General features: G+C 42.3%; 1 protein-coding gene across 2 annotated transcripts; it reads right to left on the bottom strand.

Moving 5' to 3' along the window:
- Positions 1-4,797: 4,797 nt before the first annotated feature.
- On the bottom strand, positions 4,798-22,303 carry LOC106584007 (N-terminal Xaa-Pro-Lys N-methyltransferase 2). 2 transcript variants are annotated; one of them, XR_001323671.2, is made up of 3 exons: positions 21,324-22,303; positions 7,053-7,093; positions 4,798-6,397 (listed from the first exon to the last, which is right to left on the bottom strand). XR_001323671.2 is itself a non-coding variant. In XM_014168742.2 (2 exons), the coding sequence occupies exons 1-2, from the start codon at positions 21,499-21,501 to the stop codon at positions 7,005-7,007; spliced, it is 267 nt and encodes an 88-aa protein (XP_014024217.2). In that variant the 5' UTR covers positions 21,502-22,303; the 3' UTR covers positions 6,417-7,004. The 2 variants fall into 2 exon arrangements, 1 of the variants encoding a protein (XP_014024217.2); XM_014168742.2 differs by lacking the exon at positions 4,798-6,397 and having other exon boundaries at positions 6,417-7,093.
- Between the last annotated feature and the right edge of the window lie 867 nt (positions 22,304-23,170).

Genomic DNA, 23,170 nt, shown 5'->3' with positions numbered 1-23,170 from the left:
ACCCATCTGAAAGTCCAGGGCGGGGTCGAGACCCAGGGTCTCAAGCTTAATGATGAGTTAAGAGGGTACTATGGTGTTGAATGCTGAGCTGTAGTCAATGAACAGCATTCTTACATAGGTATTCCTCTTGCCCAGATGGGATAGGGCAGGGTGCAGTGTGATGGCAATTGCATCATCTGTGCACATATTGTAGCGGTAAGCAAATTGGAGTGTGTCTAGGCTATCAGGTAGGGTGGAGGTGATATGATCCTTGACTAGTCTCTCAAAGTACTTCATGATGACAGAAGTGAGTGCTACGTGGCGATAGTCATTTAGTTCACTTACCATAGCTTTCTTAGGAACAGGAACAATGGTGGCCATCTTGAAGCATGTGGGGACAGCAGACTGGGAGAGGGATTGATTGAATATGTCCATAAACACACGAACCAGCTGGTCTGAGCATGCTCTGAGGACGCGGCTAGGGATGCCGTCTGGGCTAGCAGCCTTGCGAGGGTTAAAACGTTTAAATGTTTTACTTACGTCCGCCACATTGAAGGAGAGCCCACAAGCTTTTGTAGCAGGTCGTGTCGGTGGCACTGTATTGTCCTCAAAGTGCGCAAAGAAGGTGTTTAATTTGTCTGGGAGCAAGACATTGATCTCTGCGACATGGCTGGTTTTCTTTTTGTAATCCATGATTGTCTGTAAACCCTGCAACATACGTCTCGTGTTTGAGCCGTTGTCTCTATACTGACTCTTTGCTTGTTTGATTGCCTTGTGGAGGGAATAGCTACGCTGTTTGTATTCGGTCATGTTTCCAGTCGCCTTGCCATGATTAAATGCGGTGGTTTGCGCTTTCAGTTTTGTGCGAATGCTGCCATCAATCCACGGTTTCTGGTTAGGGAAGATTTTAATAGTCACAGTGGGTACAACATCTCCAATGCACTTCCTAATAACTCACTCACCAAGTCAGCGTATATGTCGATGTTATTGTCTGAGGCTACCCAGAACATATCCCAGTCCACGTGATCAAAGCAATCTTGAAGCATGGAATCCGATTGGTCAGACCAGTGTTGGATAGACCTAAGCACAGGCGCGACCTGTTTTAGTTTCTGCCTATAGGAAGGGAGCAACAAGACGGAGTCATGATCAGATTTGCCGAAGGGAGGGCGGGGGAGGGCCTTGTATGCATCACTGAAGTTAGAGTAGCGGTGGTCCAATGTTTTGCTCGAGTGGGTGCAACAATCAATGTGCTGGTAGAATTTGCGTAACCTTGTTCTCAAATTAGCTTTGTAAAATCCCCAGCTACAATGAATGCAGCCTCAGGGTATATGGTTTCCAGTTTACATAAAGTCTATTGAAGTTCTTTCCGGGCCGTCGAGGTGTCTGCTTGGGGGGAGGGGGATATACACGGCTGTGACTATAATCAGAGAGAATTCTCTTGGAAGACAATGCGGTCGGCATTTGATTGTAAGAAATTCTAGGTCAGGTGAACAAAAGGACTTGAGTTCCTGTATGTTATGATTACACCAGGAGTCGTTAATCACGAGGCATACACCCTCGCTTTTCTTCTTACCAGAGAGATGTTTGTTTGTGTCGGCGCGACGCATGAAGAAACCCGGTGGCTGTACCGACTCTGACAATATATCCCGAGTGAGCCATGTTTCTGTGAAACAGAGAATGTTATAATCTCTAATTTCTCTCTGGAAGTTAACTCGTTCATAATTTCGTCCACCTTGTTGTCTAGAGACTGGACATTGGCAAGTTGTATGCTCGGAAGCGGTGGATCGTGTTCTCGCCTTCTAAGTCTCACCAGGAGGCATCTCCTGCGGCGACAACGTTGTTTTGGGTCGGCCTCTGGGATTATCACCAATGTCCAGGGTGGAGGTCCGAACAAAGGATCTGCTTCGGGAAAGTCATATTCCTGGTTGTAATGTTGGTAAGTTGACGTTGCTCTTATATCCAATAGTTCTTCCCGGCTGTATGTAATAACACTTAAGATTTTCTGGGCAAACATTGTAAGAAATAATACATAAAAAAACAAATTACTGCATAGTTTCTTGAGGAGGTGAAGCTAGGCAACCATCTCTGTCGGCACCATCTTGCTTTTGACTGGTACTTTAAATATATATTTTTTGTGTGCCTGTTTTGCATGTTATTTTGGCATTAATACGTGTCACATATCAGTTTGCGAACAATGTAAAAAATGTATCATTGAGTTAATAAAGCCACATACAAACATGGTCTCTTTTTTTTTTCTTGAGGAAGAAAGCTCCACAATGCAGGTGTTTCAGCCTAACTCTGTGCTTTCTGTGGTGGTGGGGCAGCCATCAGAAAATAGGGAGCTTAAGGGTTGGTAATGTTCTCTAGTTGCACCATGATTGGCTCAGTGTTCAGTCACTCATGGGGACACTACGTCATCGCAAAATCTACAGGGAGAGCTCGAAAATTCAAGCCCCTTGGATGCTGTCATACAGTGTAGTTACATTTGAAGTGCCCATCTAAGAAGGCTCAAAGTCATTGGCCACAGATAAAATGACGTCATATCTACAGTAGATTGGACTGATTGTGTCAACATAATTTCAAAATATTAGCAAATCCTTTTCAATCCTTGTCATATGAAGATAAATTATAGATAAACCGTATCGGTGCTCATCGGCCATGAACATTACACAACAAGTTTGAAATCGCCAATTCAACAATGAGTGGTTTGGAAGGACTCAGTGGCTAACTGCAAGCATTGTAAAACAATCACTAGCCTGCTATTCAGTGAAGTGGATGTGTGGTCCAATTCTGGGTTTAACATTCAACATTGGCCATGCTGTCAATCCAGCATGAATTTTGAAGCTTTCAAAACATCTGGAAACTTGGAAATCTCAGACTTGCAATGCGTGTATATGGGAGGCGAAGTCAAGTGCAGGAGAGCGGAGTGATATAAACAGGTGCACTTTAATACCGGTTACTAAATGACAGCACATAACACATACAAGTGCCAAAACACCGTCTAAAACAAAAGTGCAACGCCTGACAATAATCCACATAACAAAATACCAATCACTCACAAATACAACATGGGGAACAGAGGGTTAAATAATAAACAAGTGATTGGTGAGTGAAGCCAGGTGTGATAAGACAAAGACAGAACAAATGGAAAATGAAAAGTGGATCGGCGGTGGCTAGAAAGCCGGTGACATCGAACGCCGCCTGAACAAGGAGAGGGACCGACTTCGGCGGAAGTCGTGACAAGACTTCAGTGAGTTCAAGACAACTAGGAACTGGGAAATTACATTTTGAACAGTCATCCAACTCGGAATTCCAAGTTGGGAACTCAGGCCTCTTTCTAGAGCTCCAACCTGAATATCACTAACATCATGATTCAACCTTGTTTTTTCCGAGTTCCCAGTTGTCTTGAAAGCACCATAAATCCAGAGAATGCCAGACTTGAAGACAAAATTTGCCCACGAAGGACCGACGCACCACCTTTCTGTTCAAGTGAGCACAGCACAACAAGGTGAGTCAAAAAATGTCTTGAATGCTGCTGCATAAATGATGTAATATGCCAGGGTGTAACGGACACACTGAGTCGAGAAGCAGGTGAAGATGAAACGTTTAATAAAACAACAAACATGAAATGAGACAACTTAACAGTGGAGTTTAATGATGAACAAAGAAACAATACTGACTTAGAAGGGAACCCAAGGGAGTGACAGATATAGGGGAGATAATCAGGAAGGTAATGAAGTCCAGGTGAGTATCATGACGATCTGCAGGTGTGCATAATGATGGATCCCAGGACCAGTGGTCAGTATACCGGCGACGTCAAACACCGGAGGGGAGGAGCGGGAGTAGACGTGACACAGGGAGATATGTATACTGTAGCTAAGAAAGTAATACTAAGTGTATGTTTTGTAGTAAGCTGTTAGTAGCCCATGTGCCTCACCCTAATACATTTGTCCGCTTTCCCCCTTATAACTTAGCCTACTGTTAGCCTACACATGTAGTCTATAACCTGTTTTAGATAAATGTCATCATCGAATATTGTAAGAGCTTTCCTTATCTGCAACTTTTATTTATCCTACGGTTCTGACTTGGTGTACAGGGAGAATGGTGTAAGAATGGCCCATTTTCTGAATTCTGTCACTGTACATTTCCAAAGTGCTTAACAAATAGTTATATTAGGTACGTCCTTCGTAGCTTGCTCATTGATGTCTTAAAGTGAAATTACGGATTGCTTCTTATCCGCTCGTCATCCCCTTATGCCATAGTTTGTACATCTCAACTGTCAGTAGAAACCACATTTGTTTAAGCAAGTCAGCCATATCAGCTATGTTTTTTGAAAAGGCAGTAAATGAGGCTGAATGAACTGTTTCGCTGTCAGACAAGGTTCCGTTGATAGCCAGGTGTAACAGTGGTAAGGTGTTGGGACTGCTGATGGGACTCTGCTGTTGGGACAGCTTTATGTAGGCCCTAACAATTTGTGGGAACCGTTTGTCACCATTATAGTCTAATGAATGTATTGTTTAGTGTTGTGTTGTGTAGTGGCTTTGCTTGCCCCACCAAGATTTACATGCTAAAATCGCCACTGGCCATATGGTATAGCCAGATCAAGGCCTAACAAAAGGACAACTCAGAGTATGCTATTTTGTTCTTCTGAAATAGACTAAATTTTCTTCATATCATGTTTCTTTAGACCTGTCTAAAATAAATAATGGATTTATTGTGAAGGTGTAGGGTATATTACATGGATTTATTAGACTTTTTAAAATGTAGATGTTCCAAAGGTCTGCATCAGTGGCTTGTAGGCTATGTGTGGAGGCCGGGAGATGCTAAATGTGTTTGTTAATTAACAGTCAATTACCATGAGACCGGCAGTTATTTGCTTGACAATCACTGGCTGACAAAGTTTTATGACCGCCACAGCCCTATGCATGATGTGTAAATTGAGACAGTGTGTTGTGTAAGTAACGCTATATCAGTCATCTGCAGGACTTTTGACATTTGGACAAAGCAGTGTGGCATTTGTGTGAGGACATCTGACATCACTAGTCTGATTACTGAATGGAAACAGCGAGTCTGTTACCTAAAAGCATCATTGTCAAAGTCACCCTGCTTTGCCTAGATTTTTCTAGTGACTGATTAAAGCGGCAATCAGCAGTTAAAAAAAATAAGAAAGATTACTCCCACCACTGTTTCGGTAAAAAGTGGGGAGGATGGGGCTGGAGAAATGTAACCACATTCAAATTCAAAGACAGAGCTATGGATGCAAGGACTGGCCATCCATGATATCAAAATTATAGTTTAAATCATGTTTTGAGGGCTTTCAGTGTTTGTTTACAATTACTTTGTTTACAAACATTGGAGTTAAACAAGATTATATTTTGGGTTCTGATGGTTGAACGAAGCTCATGAGGCATTTCTAAGTTATAATATTCAAGAATCAATGGGTAAATATTAATTTATACATCCAAAATTGATTGCTCCTTTAAATGTAACAAATGAAATGTAAACATTGTTTGCAGATTATTATAGTCTTCTCCTGGAATCAGTATAGAACTCTGCTGGCAACAAAAGGTACAGTAGACAGGTGTAGGCCAGATCATCACAATGGACAGTATCCTCTATCTGTCATGTACGGTAGCAGTATACTGGACAGTAGCAGTGATATCTTAGGTGCTGCGTAAAATTGGTATGAGTGTGTTAACATTAGGCTCACAAAGTCCGCCCCATGTATTCTCTACTTCCTTTAACCCCCAAATCCCAGCAGATCACAATGAGAAATACACCAGATGACACTATAAATAGACCTGTTTCCATGTCACACACATTCCCATTAACATTCATGTAAGTACACGCACACACACACTCTAAGACCATGCATACTGAATGTAGACGAGTGTAACATTTACACAGGGTACATGGGGATTAACATCTGGGATCTGGGCACGTATTATTATACAGCTGGTCTGGCAGGTGGTCAAGATGACCATTAGCTACAGTACATAATGTGTTTTGGGCGAAGGTGCGTCCACCTTTGTAGATGACAAAAGGTTTGGCTCATGGGAGAAGATATTTTTATACCAGAAAGATTATGCATTTCATGCAATACACAGATAACAGTAGAAATATCATCTTGGGTTCTGTGACACATATAAGCTCTGTTGTGTGCACGAATACAGCATTCACTACAATAGAGTATTCAATAAAGGCAAAAAAATAAAATAAAAAATAATAATCCAAGCTAGAAGTGTCATTTCAGTGACACGTGTTCTTTAGTAGACTTACAGTAAACCTGCTCAGAAAGTTCCTGGAGCCTTCTAGGTCGACGTGGGAGATCTCAATGAAATCTCCCATCATTCCCTCTGACGGCTCCACGTCCTCGTAGAACTTCTGCGCTTTGTACTAGAACTGCTTCTCTACTTGACTGTGACACACACACACTCACACACACACACACACACACACACACACACACACACACACACACACACACACACACACACATTAGTTGAAGAGTCTGTTACACATCATTGACCTTTTCACATGGCCATAGTTAAGTACTGTAATAGAAATAAGGCCATGTTCATAAACATAACAAAATAATCATCCTCCCTCATCTTAAATGGCACTGACCGCCACTGGTATGTGCTGTATGAGCCCAATGGCAAGAAATGCACTGTAAATAAGTACACACATTTACTATACATTTTGTTATTCAAGCCCATGCTGTTGTTGCATGAATTTTGACACTGAAGTATGCTTTTCTCACCAGTTTCAGTAAAATGTATATGTTTCTGTATGTGTTGTAGCTTTTCGTGAGTAGAGTCTTTACAGTGAGAGGGAACTTTTTTTGCCCTATGTTCTAAGAGCTCATTAAATCCAAAAGAATCAACAGACATTTCTCCGGGTTTAAGTGACATGTTTAAAGAGGATGTGGGTCAGAGGGGGCGGTGCGATTGGCAGCTAAAGACGTGCCACGGCTAAATTTATGACACCATGATGCAACATTGCTCTGTCGTCTCATTATAACGTCATTTGCCTCCATGCAGCTGGATGGTCTCCAAAACACTAAAAGGCACCTGACTGGGCAGAGTTCCAGGAGTGGGATTTCCATGGCCACCTACAAAAAAAATCAGGAGTTAATCAGGGGTTAAAACCAAGACAAAGCAGACAATTTGAGGGTCGGCCCATCCCACTGGCAGACACTGTTTGAATCAATATTGTTTCAATGTAATTTTTCAAAGTACAGTTTGACGTGAAACAAACATGTAAAATATACTGAATAAAAATATAAACGCAACATGTAAAGTGTTGGTCCTATGTTTTATGAGCTGAAGTAAAAGAACCCAGAAATTATTCAGATGCACAAAAATATTATTTCTCTGAAATGTGGTGCTCAAATAGATTTCTCCTTTGCCAACAAGCGGATTAAACAGTATGATCATTTCACAGATGTACCTTGTTCTGGGGACAATAAAAGGCCATTCTAAAAAGTGTAGTTTTGTCACACAACACAATGCCACAGATGTCTCAAGTTTCCCCTGAGCTGTTGCCAGAGAATTGAATGTTCATTTCTCTACCATAAGCCGCCTTTAACATAATTTTTGGCAGCACTTTCAACCGGCCTCACAACCGCAGACCACGTGTAACCACGCCAGCCCATCGTCTGAGACCAGCCACCCGGTGTAATGCGATGCTACTGGCGGCAGAGAAGTCAGGCGCAGGAGAGCGGAAACTGATTTCCAATGGTTGTATTTAATAACCATAAACCACCATCAACAGAATAATACAAATAAATGGGTCAAACAAAACCCGGTACATACCAGCATACCGTGCACAAGCACTACAACAAACAATTACGGACAAGGACATGGGGGGGGGACAGAGGGTTAAATACACAACATGTAATTGATGGAATTGGAACCAGATGTGATGGAAGACAAGACAAAACCAATGGAAAATGAAAAGTGGACCAGCAATGGCTAGAAGGTCGGTGACGTCGACCACCGAACGCCGCCCGAACAAGGAGAGGGACCAACTTCGGTGGAAGTCGTGACACCCGGACAGCTGATGAAACTGTGGGTTTGCACAACCGAAGAATTAATGCACAAACTGTCAGAAACCGTCTTAGGGAAGCTCATCTGTGTGCTCGTCGTCCTCACCAGGGCCGTGACCAGACTGCAGTTTAGTCATAACCGACTTCAGTCGGCAAATGCTCACCTTTGACGGCCATTGGCACGCTGGGGAAGTGTGCTTTTCACGGATGAATCCTGGTATGGCGTCATTCCGTTCCAAGATGGCGTAGCAGTTCATACGTTCTTTGTTCTCCTCCTGTCGTGTCCCGTGTGTCTGTGTGTGTATATATATATATATATATATATATATATATATATATATATATATATATATATATATATATACTTTCTTCGCATATCTTTTTATATATATTTTTTTCTTCTAAAAACTCAACCTAAAAACACTCTCCTGCAACCCGCCTCACCAATTAAAAAAAATAAATAAAATGTATTATTTACCTCAAATCTGAAATCCACAACAGAAGCTAGCCAGAGGTTAGCCATTTCACTGGCTAACGTTGGAGTTCAGCTAGCCACGGTTAGCGGTCCTCAGCTATCCATTAGCTCGAAAAGCTATCGCCAGTTTCTGTGCAGCGCGACTCAGACCAGAGCATACCGGACCTATTCTCTCTCCATATCCCCGGAATTCTACCGCAGGCTCTGGACATTTACTCCTGGATCTTGCAGCGAGCTAGCTGCTACCTGAGTGACTATTGGCAAACGTCGGTCCTGGAGCTAACATAAATTATTCTGGAGCTAGCCAGCTGAAGAGTTCCTTCAGCCACTCCTGGGCTACAACCACCTATCCGGACCCGTTTTTACTGCCGATGCAGAGCCCCATCGGGCCTTCACGACTGGACCACCAACGTTATCTGCCCAAGGGAGTTATCCAACTCGCCCCTCCGTCGCAACGTAACCTGAATGCCCATCTGCGGCCCGCTAATTCGTTAGCTATCTTATCGGCTGCTGTCTGAATAGGTCTATCAGACAACTTTCTTGGGCCACTATAACTATAACTATTTTGCCAATTTGGACCGGTCCCCCCTACCACACGGAACCCCCCTAATCTACTGACGGAAACACACAAGGTGGCTAAAAACAGACCTCCCTCCATCTTCTACCAGCTTGCTACCTATGGCTCGGCTAGCTATCTAACTCTCACTGGACCCTTTGATCACTCGGCTAAGCATGCCTCTCCTTAATGTCAATATGCCTTGTCCATTGCTGTTCTGGTTAGTGTTTATTGGCTTATTTCACTGTAGAGCCTCTAGCCCTGCTCATTATACCTTATCCAACCTCTCAGTTCCTCCACCCACACATGCTATGACATCTTCTGGTTTCAACGATGTTTCTAGAGACAATATCTCTCTCATCATCCTTAAATGCCTAGGTTTACCTCCACTGTATTCACATCCTACCATACTTTTGTCTGTACATTATACCTTGAAGCTATTTTATCGCCCCCAGAAACCTGCTCCTTTTTCTCTCTATTCCGGACGTCACAGACGACCAATTCTTATAGCTTTTAGCCGTACCCTTATCCTCATCCTTCTCTGTTCATCTGGTGATGTTGAGGTGAATCCAGGCCCTGCAGTGCCTAGCTCCACTCCTACTCCCCAGGCGCTCTCTTTTGATGACTTCTGTAACCGTAATAGCCTTGGTTTCATGCATGTTAACATTAGAAGCCTCCTTCCTAAGTTTGTTTTATTCACTGATTTAGCACACTCTGCCAACCCGGATGTCCTAGCCGTGACTGAGTCCACCAAAAACTCTGAAATCTTCATCCCTAACTACAACGTTTTCAGACAAGATAGAACGGCCAAAGGGGGCGGTGTTGCAATCTATTGTAGAGATAGCCTGCAGAGTTCTGTCCTACTATCCAGGTCTGTTCCCAAACAATTTGAACTTCTACTTTTAAAAATCCATCCCTCTAAAAACAAGTCTCTTATCGTTGCCGCCTGCTATAGACCACCCTCGGCCCCCAGCTGTGCTCTGGACACCATATGTGAACTGATTGCCCCCCATCTATCTTCAGAGCTCGTGCTACTAGGTGACCTAAACTGGGAAATGCTTAACACCCCAGCCATCCTACAATCCAAGCTTGATGCCCTCAATCTCACACAAATTATTAATGAACCCACCAGGTACCACCCCAAAACCGTAAACACTGGCACCCTCATAGATATCATCCTAACCAACTTGCCCTCTAAATACACCTCTGCTGTTTTTAACCAAGATCTCAGTGATCACTGCCTCATTGCCTGCATCCGTAATGGGTCAGCGGTCAAACGACCTCCACTCATCACTGTCAAACGCTCCCTGAAACATTTCAGCGAGCAAGCCTTTCTAATCGATCTGGCCCTGGTATCCTGGAAGGATATTGACCTCATCCCGTCAGTAGAGGATGCCTGGTTATTTTTTTTAAATGCCTTCCTCACCATCCTAAATAAGCATGCCCCATTCAAAAAATTTACAACTAGGAACAGATATAGCCCTTGGTTCTCCCCAGACCTGACTGCCCTTAACCAACACAAAAACATCCTGTGGCGTTCTGCATTAGCATCGAACAGCCCCCGTGATATGCAACTTTTCAGGGAAGTTAGAAACCAATATACACATGCAGTTAGAAAAGCCAAGGCTAGCTTTTTCAAGCAGAAATTTGCTTCCTGCAACACAAATTGAAAAAGGTTCTGGGACATTGTAAAGTCCATGGAGAATAAGATGACCTCCTCCCAACTGCCCACTGCACTGAGGATAGGAAACTCTGTCACCACCCATAAACCCACTATAATTGAGAATTTCAATAAGCATTTTTCTATGGCTGGCCATGCTTTCCGCCTGGCTACCCCTACTGCAGTCAACAGCACTGCATCCCCCACAGCTACTCGCCCAAGCCTTCCCCATTTCTCCTTCTCCCAAATCCATTCAGCTGATGTTCTGAAAGAGCTGCAAAATCTGGACCCCTACAAATCAGCCGGGCTAGACAATGTGGACCCTATCTTTCTTAAATTATCTGCCAAAATTATTGCAACCCCTATTACTAGCCTGTTCAACCTCTCGTGTCGTCTGAGATTCCCATAGATTGGAAAGCAGCTGCTGTCATCCCCCTCTTCAAAGGAGGGGACACTCTTGACCCAAATTGCTACAGACCTATATCCATCCTACCTTGCCTTTCTAAGGTCTTCGAAAGCCAAGTCAACAAACAGATTACCGACCATTTCGAATCCCACCGCACCTTCTCCGCTATGCAATCTGGTTTCAGAGCTGGTCATGGGTGCACCTCAGCCACGCTCATGGTCCTAAACGATATTGTAACCGCCATCGATAAGAAACAATATTGTGCTGCCGTATTCATTGACCTGGCCAAAGCTTTCGACTCTGTCAATCACCACATCCTCATCGGCAGACTCAATAGCCTTGGTTTCTCAAACGATTGCATCGCCTGGTTCACCAACTACTTCTCTGATAGAGTTCAGTGTGTCAAAACCGAGGGCCTGTTGTCCGGACCAATGGTAGTCTCTATGTGGGTGCCACAGGGTTCAAGTCTCGGGCCGACTTTTTTCTCTGTATACATCAATGATGATGCTCTCGCTGCTTGTGATTCTCTGATCCACCTCTAATCAGACGACACCATTCTGTATACTTCTGGCCCTTCTTTGGACACTGTGTTAACAACCCTCCAGATGAGCTTCAATGCCATACAACTCTCCTTCCGTGGCCTCCAACTGCTCCTAAATACAAGTAAAACTAAATGCATGCTCTTCAACCGATCGCTGCCTGCACCTGCCCGCCTGTCCAGCATCACTACTCTGGACGGTTCTGACTTAGAATATGTGGACAACTACAAATACCTAGGTGTCTGGTTAGACTCTAAACTCTCCTTCCAGACTCACATCAAACATCTCCAATCCAATGTTAAATCTAGAATTGGCTTCCTATTTTGCAACAAAGCATCCTTCACTCATGCTGCTAAACATACCCTCGTAAAACTGACCATCCTACCGATCCTCGACTTCGGCGATGTCATTTACAAAATAGCCTCCAATACCCTACTCAATAAACTGGATGCAGTCTATCACAGTGCCATCCGTTTTGTCACCAAAGCCCCATATACTACCCACCACTGAGACCTGTATGCTCTCGTTGGCTGGCCTTCGCTTCATAATCGTCGCCAAACCCACTGGCTCCAGGTCATCTACAAGACCCTGCTAGGTAAAGTCCCCCCTTATCTCCGCTCACTGGTCACCATAGCAGCACCCACCTGTAGCACGCGCTCCAGCAGGTATATCTCTCTGATCACCCCCAAAGCCAATTCCTCCTTTGGCCATCTCTCCTTCCAGTTCTCTGCTGCCAATGATTGGAACGAACTTCAAAAATCTCTGAAACTGGAAACACTTATCTCCCTCACTAGCTTTAAGCACCAGCTGTCAGAGCAGCTCACAGATCACTGCACCTGTACATAGCCCATCAATAATTTAGCCCAAACAACTACCTCTTCCCCTACTGTATTTATTTATTTTGCTCCTTTGCACCCCATTATTTCTACTTTGCACTTTCTTCTACTACAAATCTACCATTCCAGTGTTTTACTTGCTATATTGTATTTACTTTGCCACCATGGCCTTTTTTTGCCTTTACCTCCCTTATCTCACCTCATTTGCTCACATTGTATATAGACGTATTTCTTTCTACTGTATTATTGACTGTATGTTTGTTTTACTCCATGTGTAACTCTGTGTTGTTGTATGTTGTCGAACTGCTTTGCTTTATCTTGACCAGGTCGCAATTGTAAATGATAACTTGTTCTCAACTTGCCTACCTGGTTAAATAAAGGTGAAATAAAATGAATAAATAAAATGTGGGTGAGCTGTTTGCTCATGTCAACGTTGTGAACTGAGTGCCCCATGGTGGCGGAGGGGTTATGGTATGGGCAGGCATAAGCTATGGACAACAAACACAATTGCATTTTATCGATGGCAATTTGAAAGTACAGAGATACCATGACGAGATCCTGAGGCCCATTGTCGTGCTATTCATCCAACGCCATAACCTCATGTTTCAGCATGATAATGTACAGCCCCATGTCGCAAGGATCTGTACACAATTCCTGGAAGCTGAAAATGTCCCAGTTCTTCATGGCCTGCATATTCACCAGACATGTCACCCATTGAGCAAGTTTGGAATGCTCTGGATCGACTAGTACGACAGTTCCCGCCAAAATCCAGGAACTTCGCACAGCGATTGAAGAGGAGTGGGACAATATTTCACAGGCCACAATCAACAGCCTGACCAACTCTTTTCCAAAGGAGATGTGTCATGGATCCCTCCGGTACTGTTACTCATTCCCTGCACCAGTTTCGGAGGTCTACATCACCGGCCTCTAGGAACTGAACTGTGTCATTACGCACACCTGGTCCCCATATTCTCCCCTGATTAGTCATTGTTTAAGTGTGCCCTTTGTTCACCATTGTCTTGTCGATTATTGTTCCAATGTCCGTTGTGCCTGTGAGTACCTGTGCTTTGCTGTTTTTTTTTTAAAGTACCTGTGACCAACAAATGCATATCTATATTCCTAGTCATGTGAAATCCATAGATTACAGCCTAATTAATTTATATAAAATGGCTGATTTCCTTATATGAACTGTAACTCAGTAAAATCTTTTAAATTGCTGCATGTTGCGTTTGTATTTTAGTTCAGTACTGTTTCATCTCATTTCAACCAGCGTTGTAAACATTGAAATTAGGGTAAAACATCAACTTAACTGCATTGATTTAACTTGACGAACAGGTTGTTACATCAATCTAATTTCAACATAATCGTCAGAACTATGAATATGTTGAAATTGTGTTGAAAATTCCAAATAGGAAAAGGACAAATATTTGTCACCCTATATTCAATATTGGGTGGTTGAAATTATATTTTATTTGACCTTGTTTCAATGTTGATAGTAAAATGGTATGTTTGAATCAACATCATTGTTTCAACGTCATGCCATCAACCTAAATAAAGAGGTATATTGAAATAGAATGCGAAGTTGCTTCAGTCTGGTTTTAGACCCCATCATAGCACTGAGACTGCACTTGTGAAGGTGGTAAATGACCTTTTAATGACGTCAGACCGAGGCTCTGCATCTGTCCTCGTGCTCCTAGATCTTAGTGCCGCTTTTGATACCATCGATCACCACATTCTTTTGGAGAGATTGGAAACCCAAATTGGTCTACATGGACAAGTTCTGGCCTGGTTTAGATCTTATCTGTCGGAAAGATATCAGTTTGTCTCTGTGAATGGTTTGTCCTCTGACAAATCAATTGTAAATTTCGGTGTTCCTCAAGGATACGTTTTAGGACCACTATTGTTTTCACTATATATTTTACCTCTTGGGGATGTCATTCGAAAACATAATGTTAAATTTCACTGCTATGCGGACGACACACAGCTGTACATTTCAATGAAACATGGTGAAGCCTCAAAATTGCCCTCGCTAGAAGCCTGTGTTTCAGACATAAAGAAGTGGATGGCTGCAAACTTTCTACTTTTAAACTCGGACAAAACAGAGATGCTTGTTCTAGGTCCCAAGAAACAAAGAGATCTTCTGTTGAATCTGACAATTAATCTGGATGGTTGTACAGTCGTCTCAAATAAAACTGTGAAGGACCTCGGTGTTACTCTGGACCCTGATCTCTCGTTTGAAGAACATATCAAGACTGTTTCAAGGACAGCTTTTTTCCATCTACGTAACATTGCTAAAATCAGAAACTTTCTGTCCAAAAATGACGCAGAAAAATTAATCCATGCTTTTGTTACTTCTAGGCTGGACTACTGCAATGCTCTACTTTCCGGCTACCCGGATAAAGCACTAAACAAACTTCAGTTAGTGCTAAATACGGCTGCTAGAATCCTGACTAGAACCAAAAAGTTTGATCATATTACTCCAGTGCTAGCCTCCCTACACTGGCTTCCTGTTAAGGCAAGGGCTGATTTCAAGGTTTTACTGCTAACCTACAAAGCATTACATGGGCTTGCTCCTACCTATCTTTCCGATTTGGTCCTGCCGTACATACCTACACGTACGCTACGGTCACAAGACGCAGGCCTCCTAATTGTCCCTAGAATTTCTAAGCAAACGGCTGGAGGTAGGGCTTTCTCCTATAGAGCTCCATTTTTATGGAATGGTCTGCCTACCAATGTGAGAGACTCAGACTCAGTCTCAACCTTTAAGTCTTTACTGAAGACTTATCTCTTCAGTAGGTCCTATGATTAAGTATAGTCTGGCCCAGGAGTGTGAAGGTGAACGGAAAGGCTGGAGCAACGAACTGCCCTTGCTGTCTCTGCCTTGCCGGTTCCCCTCTTTCCACTGGGATTCTCTGCCTCTAACCCTTTTACAGGGGCTGAGTCACTGGCTTACTGGTGTTCTTCCATGCCGTCCATGGGAGGGGTGCGTCACTTGAGTGGGTTGAGTCACTGACGTGGTCTTCCTGTCTGGGTTGGCGCCCCCCCTTGGGTTGTGCCATGGCGGAGATCGTTGTGGGCTATACTCGGCCTTGTCTTAGGACGGTAAGTTGGTGGTTGGAGACATCCCTCTAGTGGTGTGGGGGCTGTGCTTTGGCAAAGTGGGTGGGGTTATATCCTGCCTGTTTGGCCCTGTCCGGGGTATCATCGGATGGGGCCACAGTGTCTTCTGATCCCTCCTGTCTCAGCCTCCAGTATTTATGCTGCAGTAGTTTATGTGTCGGGGGCTAGGGTCAGTCTGTTACATCTGCAGTATTTCTCTTGTCTTATCCGGTGTCCTGTGTGAATTTAAATATGCTCTCTCTAATTCTCTCTTTCTGTCTTTCTCTCGGAGGACCTGAGCCCTAGGACCATGCCTCAGGACTACCTGGTATGATGACTCCTTGCTGTCCCCAGTCCACCTGGCTGTGCTGCTGCTCCAGTTTCAACTCTTCTGCCTGCGGCTATGGAACCCTGACCTGTTCACCGGACGTGCTTGTTGCACCCTCGACAACTACTATGATTATTATTATTTGACCATGCTGGTCATTTATGAACATTTTAACATCTTGACCATGTTCTGTTATAATATCCACCCTGCACAGCCAGAAGAGGACTGGCCACCCCTCATAGCCTGGTTCCTCTGTAGGTTTCTTCCTAGGTTTTTGGCCTTTCTAGGGAGTTTTTCCTAGGGAGTTTTTCCTAGCCACCGTGCTTCTTTCACATGCATTGCTTGCTGTTTGGGGTTTTAGGCTGGGTTTCTGTACAGCACTTTGAGATATCAGCTGATGTACGAAGGGCTATATAAATAAATGTGATTTGATTTGAAGTCACAGTCCTACAATTCCAATCTGAACATTGACTCCTACTGGTATATGAGGGGTAGTGCACTTCAGTGAGAAGTCTACCATCCAGATGCCTACCTCTATGTACCCCACTTGGCAAACAAGCTGTGTTCGATTCAGCTGAGCTATCATGTCAACACATTTAAACATTGATCATCTTACATACTAATTGTGTAGACTACCAAAATACCAGAATTAAAGTAATTCCTCTATTTTTTTATTTTATTTTATATAACCTTAATGAGCCTTTCCTGGTTAAATAGAGATTTAAAATCTATTTTTCAAGAGCGTCCTGGCCAAGATAGGCAGAACCAAGTCATTACAAAAATTACAGACAAACAACATGAAAACTACAAGTAATCTAGTAAAAACCATAGAATTCACAAGAGTATAACAAAATCAAAACAGCAAATTAAAAACATTGACATGTCAGGGAATCAGTCTCGATCATTCATCAGTGATTTAAAAATACCAATCGGGACAAGTTCTTCCAGTTTAAAAGTATTTTGTAAGGCGTTCCAAGACGATGGTGCAGAGTACATAAAAGCCCTTTTACCAAATTCAGTTCTAACTTCAGTTCTAACTTTTCTTACACAAGCTGATGGGAAAGTAAATCCGGAGTGAGGTTGGATTTATGTGGACTACATTGATATCTGATTTGCCCAACAAAGGACAGCATCATTTCAACTTGTAGCTAGGTATACTGTCATTCATCCAAGGTTGATTGGATCTTTGGAAGTTTAGAAGTAGTTACCATTAGCCTTATACATAGGATGTCAAATTCATGATATGAATAATACACTTTTACATTTGGATATGGTCTTCTGTATGAAGGATGGTTGGTTGATTTCAAATTTTATCTGTAAGTTATTCATATGTTGGATTCATGTCTCCATCTCAAACAGACATCGAAGTTGAAGAATAGGACTAACTCAAATCAAACTTTATTTGAAGTGCATTTCATGTTTGATTTGATTAAGTGCTATTCTTTAAATTTGATTTTTGGTTGAGATGGAGACTTGAATCCAACAAATCAATCATTCATATGTATATAAACTGGATATTGAAGTGGAAATGCAACCAAATATCAACATTTGAAGGAGATGTATCTTCTGCTTGCATAGTATATACACTGTATATTATGAATAACACATATAACAGACAATCTATTCTATGCAAATAAGTACGGAAGCTGATCATTGTCTAAATGTGTTGACATGATAGCTCAGCTCAAACGACCACAGATTGTTTCCAAAGCTCATATACCAGTAGGAGTCACTTTTCAGGCAGAAATCGTTGGACTGTGGCTTCACATTGTATTTCAATATACAGTTGAAGTCGGAAGTTTACATACACTTAGGTTGGAGTCATTAAAACTCGTTTTTCAACCCCTCCACAAATTTCTTGTCAATTAACAAACTATAGTTTTGGCAAGTCGGTTAGGATGTCTACTTTGTGCATGACACAAGATATTTTTCCTACAATTGTTTACAGACAGGTTATTTCACTGTATCACAATTCCAGTGGGTCAGAAGTTTACATACACTAAGTTGACTGTGCCTTTAAACAGCTTGGAAAATTCCCAAAAATGATGTCATGGCTTTAGAAGATTCTGATAGGCTAATTGACATCATTTGAGTCAATCGGAGGTATACCTGTGGATATATTTCAAGGCCTACCTTCAAACTCACTGCCTCTTTGCTTGACATCATGGAAAAATCTAAAGAAATCAGCCAAGACCTCAGAAAGAAAATTGTAGACCTCCACAAGTCTGGTTCATCCTTGGGAGCAATTTCCAAATGCCTGAAGGTACCACGTTTATCTGTACAAACAATAGTACGCAAGTATAAACACCATGGAACCATGCAGCCGTCATACCGCTCAGGAAGAGACGTGTTCTGTCTCCTAGACATGAACATAACTTGGTGCAAAAAGTGCAAATCAATCCCAGAAGAACAGCAAAGGACCTTTATAGATACCTGTTTTCTCCAGCATCTTCATATCTATATCCACAGTAAAACGAGTCCTATATCGACATAACCTGAAAGGCCGCTCAGCAAGGAAGAAGCCACTGCTCCAAAACCTCCATAAAAAAGCCAGACTACGGTTTGCAACTGCACATGGGGACAAAGATTGTATTTTTTGGAGAAATGTCCTCTGGTCTGATGAAACAAACATAGAACTGTTTGGCAATAATGAGCATTGTTATGTTTGGAGGAAAAAGGGGGAGGCTTGCAAGCCGAAGAACACCATCCCAACCGTGAAGCACGGGGGTGGCAGCATTATGTTGTGGGGGTGCTTTGCTGCAGGAGGGACTGGTGTACTTCACAAAATAGATGGCATCATGAGGATGGAAAATTATGTGGAAATATTGAAGCAACATCTCACGACATCAGTCAGGAAGTTAAAGCTTGTTCGCAAATGGGTCCCCCAAATGGACAATGACCCCAAGCATACTTCCAAAGTTGTGGCAAAATGGCTTAAGGACGACAAAGTCAAGGTATTGGAGTGGCCATCACAAAGCCCTGACCTCAATCCCACAGAAAATGTGTGGGCAGAGCTGAAAAATCACGTGCGAGCAAGGATGCCTACAAACCTGACTCAGTTACACCAGCTCTGTCAGGAGGAATGGGCCAAAATTCACCCAACTTATTGTGGGAAGCTTGTGGAAGGCTACCCAAAACGTTTGACCCAAGTTAAACAATTTAAAGGCAATGCTACCAATTACTAATTGAGTGTATGTAAACTTCTGAGCCACTGGGAATGTGATGAAAGAAATAAAAGCTGAAATAAATCATTCTCTCTACAATTATTCTGACATTTCACATTCTTAAAATAAAGTGGTGATCCTAACTGGCCTAAGATAGGGAATTTTTAGTAGGATTAAATGTCAGGAATTGTGAAAAACTGAGTTTAAATGTATTTGGCTAAGGTGTATGTAAACTTCCAACTTTATATGTACTCCTTTTTTTTAGGTTGATATGACGTTGAAACAATGACGTTGATTCAAACATACCATTTTACTATCAACATAAACAAGGTCTAATAAAATATATCTAATCAAATCTCAAATTAAACAATTTCAACCACCCAATATATGTATATTGAATATATGATGAAAAATATGTTTAACATTTCTATGTGGAATTTAACAATTTCAACTTGTACATACTGTAGTTCTGATGATTATGTTGAAATTAGATAAATGTAACAACCTGTTAGTCAGAGTAAGTCAATGTATTTAAGGTTAAGTTTTACCCTTTTTTCAATTTCTACAACGCTGGTTGAAATTGGATGAAAACAGTACTGATTGATGACTTATTTTCCACATTGATTCCACTTCACAGTACGTTGAAACAACCAGTGTGTGCCCAGAGGGATGCCAAGCACATTCATGACCTCTGGAATCAGGGGTTCACTTGGCAGACCATTTTATCCGAGAAATGTTTCAGGATCACAAGGCATCAGGTTTGGCACAGAGACTGTATTCTGATACAATATTGGCGTGCACACACACTCAGTCATCTGACCTTATAGGGACGCCTTGAGGAAAGAGGGTTAAGTATAGTTACAAGGACAAGACATCTCAGAGGAGGGGAAGAAAGAGAGAGAGTGTGTGGAAGAGATGTGTGTGTTAAAGGTGTCGTTCTGTCAGTCAGCTGCCATTTTACGGCCACCTTCCCCTATCATCACCCTTAATTTGTTAATCTCATTAGTGGAAGGATAGTGTTTCTTGTTCCTAGACTTTGTACCTCCATCTGTTTGGACAAACACATTGTATATGTCTTCTCTTACCAAAGGCCTGAATTTCACCACATATTGTACAAAAGGTCACCTACTGTTTTTACATGCAGATTTGTAATTTCACTGTTGTTCTGAATTTGCCCTCTTCATCTTGTTGAAACAATCAATCTACTATGAGACTACAGAGCTGTATGGAATACATTTTTTTTGCTGTCTGTACCTCTATCTGATAACAAGATTGATATGACAACTATTGGTTTCTGTTCCCCTTCAAGAAAATATGGAATTGTCTCAAACACAGGCAGCCCAATTATGATATTTTTTCCCACTAATTGGTATTTTGACCAATCACATCAGTTCTTTCCACATAAGCTACTTTTCAGAGAGGATCTGATTGGTCAAAAGACCAATTTGTAAAAAATTAAGATTTGGCTGCCTGTGTAAATGTAACATTTATGAAGACATAAAAACAGGCCTTTATTCAACCCATAACAATTCCTGGCTGCATGTGTAAATAATATGACTATGAAACTGACTGTTGTGAATTACACACTTCATGACAGGGCAGAGTTAATGCTTACACAGTTCACATACCATGCCATTGATAGGGCGTGTTTTGGACAGGTTGGTTTTACCCACTGAACACTCATTGGAGAAATAAAGTTTTCATTAAGCAAGGCCACTGTAAGTACAGTAGTAGTATCCCATTACACAGTGCTACTATCTTTTTCGTATATTATCAATCATTTAGAGGCATATGTTCCATCTCTTGTTTGATCATAATAATGGTGGGATGGTCAGTATGGTTAGATGGTGGAGACATTTTCAACTGATTATAGGACCTGAATCAGGGTTATAACTTTGAGGGCTATAAATTAGATTAGGTGCACATTATCTCTGCTATAGGAGCTGGACAGTATGGTGCAATATCAGACAGCCAGCAAGCACACACTGTACCTGGATATTTTTTTTTAAACATTTATTAATGTAGAGACGTCCCATTAAAACAGATTGTCTCATATATTATATACCCACATAGATCATTTACAGCCTACAGTACACACTGTAGCTCTGCCTGTATGGTAAGACTCCTGTTCGTTTACCCTTTAAAGTGCACACATCATGCTCAAACACACCCATCCCCCCTCACTATGCCCAGAGCCCCATGAGGGCGGTTGGTGGCGCCTCTGTCCTTACCCAGGGGGATCTGCTCCAGCAGGTACAGGAAGCTGGCAAATAATTCAGTCCTCAGGGTGTGGTGCAGATGGAAGGACAGGCTGTGGCGACACATGTACGCATCTGTGTTCTTACAGCGGTTCCGATGGGCCTGGTGGAGAGCTTGGAACTCCATGTTAGGTCGAGGGCTGGAAGACATCCCTGCTCTTTGTGTGTCACCAGGCTCGAAGACATCCCTACCCTGTGTGTGTGTCCAGCACAGCGAGCAAGCTATGTGTGAACCAACAGTCTGTGTGTGTGACCTAGTGTGCCTGTGGCAGTGTCCCTACTCTGTGTGTGTCCAGTCTAGCGAGCGAGTAGTGTGTGTGAACCGAGTGTGAGAGTGTTGTTGCTTCTGTGGTGCTGCTATGTCTGTGGATCCTGGTGTCGGGTGGTAGCTTCAGGCAGCGTGGAAAAAAGGGATAGGCTGGGATTCCCTCTTGAGATGGTGCTGAAAACTGACCCCGGCTTAACGGGTCACCTGCTTGAGCCTTTGGCTTGGGAGGGGTGAGAGAGGAGCCAGGGACAGAGGGAGGGGTGCTAGCTATCTGTTTCAGAAGAAGCCTCCTCCCTCAAAACAGCAGGCATGCCGAGTGGTATTAGAGCTTTCAACCCACAAATACCAGAAGCACACAAGACGGACCATACATTCACCCGGCACTTACAGCCATATAATGTAGCAGTTATTTTTTAGCAATGTCTTCTCATGTTTGTATCTAGACATAGCATGCACTGCATATGCAGTGTTCTTGTCTCAAGAAGCCTAATTTACACAGTGAGTGATAAGTCATTTAAATGTATGTTAGACCATGCATGCATTCACTCAACAACATGTAAATATTTCTTTATATTTAAAGCTTTGAATAGAGACATTTGGACATAACACATGATAAGGCACACCCGGTCCAAAACTCAAACTCTTTGACATTTATTTTCTGCCTATAGTCAGATGCTGAAGCATCGCCCTAGCCTCAGTTTTTGTTGTCTCTGAACTTCTGGTCCAGATATGTGTCAGTCAGTCTGACTTATGGTTCAAGAATCTACCTTCATATGTCTCCAGGGAGATCCCCAATGTGTACGTGTCACCATGCTCAATCAACATTTCAGATCCCAAAAAGAAGCACTATCGTCCCTTGCGAGTGTTCACATACTGTACATAGCCTTTAATAATGACTTGGATGTTGATGCACCATGATCTGCAGAGGATATCAGAAAAAGAACAAGTCTGCATGGCCAATCCTATGCAAATGGCTTTATGGTAAATAGTATCAAACACTCCTCATTAAACACTCCTACATATATTTTACAGTAAGCTAGTCTTGGCCAGCACATAACCGTATGTGCATTGGCAAACTGTAAACATCGCCCATCCTTTCACTCACTTCAGGTGACTTTATAGTAAAAGGCAATGTGTTGCCCATAGAATTCATATGTTGTCCAATGGCCAGTAAATTCTGTTTCAATCAGAAAATAAATACCAGTGTAGCCTTCTCGCCTACGGATTCAAATTTCAGAGTGATGACATCACCTGTCACTTCGAAAGGCTAAAATCAGCTAGCTCAAGTTGTGCAATCACATGTTCTGTCCCTTTAACACATGTGCTGTCAATATTAATGACTTGTTGACTAGACTGTTCAGACTGTTAAGATGATAAAGGGTTTACAGTATAACTCAACTATATCTAATTTTCTGTACCCTTCATATGTGCAATCATTATTTATGGACTGCATTCAGACTGTTGAATTGTTATACACAATGTATCTTAAAACAGGGTTGAAGGAGTCCATTCCAGTGTAATAGCCAGATGAGAAAATGGATTTGAATAATTC

The sequence above is a fragment of the Salmo salar genome, chromosome ssa23, assembly GCF_905237065.1.
Source record: "Salmo salar chromosome ssa23, Ssal_v3.1, whole genome shotgun sequence".
NCBI classification, from domain to species: Eukaryota; Metazoa; Chordata; class Actinopteri; order Salmoniformes; family Salmonidae; genus Salmo; species Salmo salar.
This window is presented reverse-complemented; position numbering and strand designations above follow the sequence as displayed.

What these genes read in the sequence shown, in the direction of transcription:
- LOC106584007 (XM_014168742.2), bottom strand. Translation starts at nt 21,501, where the DNA reads ATGTCTTCCAGCCCTCGACCTAACATGGAGTTCCAAGCTCTCCACCAG. An exon ending in GCTGGAGCAGATCCCCCTGG is followed by an intron (nt 7,094 to 21,323) that starts GTAAGGACAGAG and finishes TTTTTTTTGTAG; the next exon opens with GTGGCCATGGAAATCCCACT.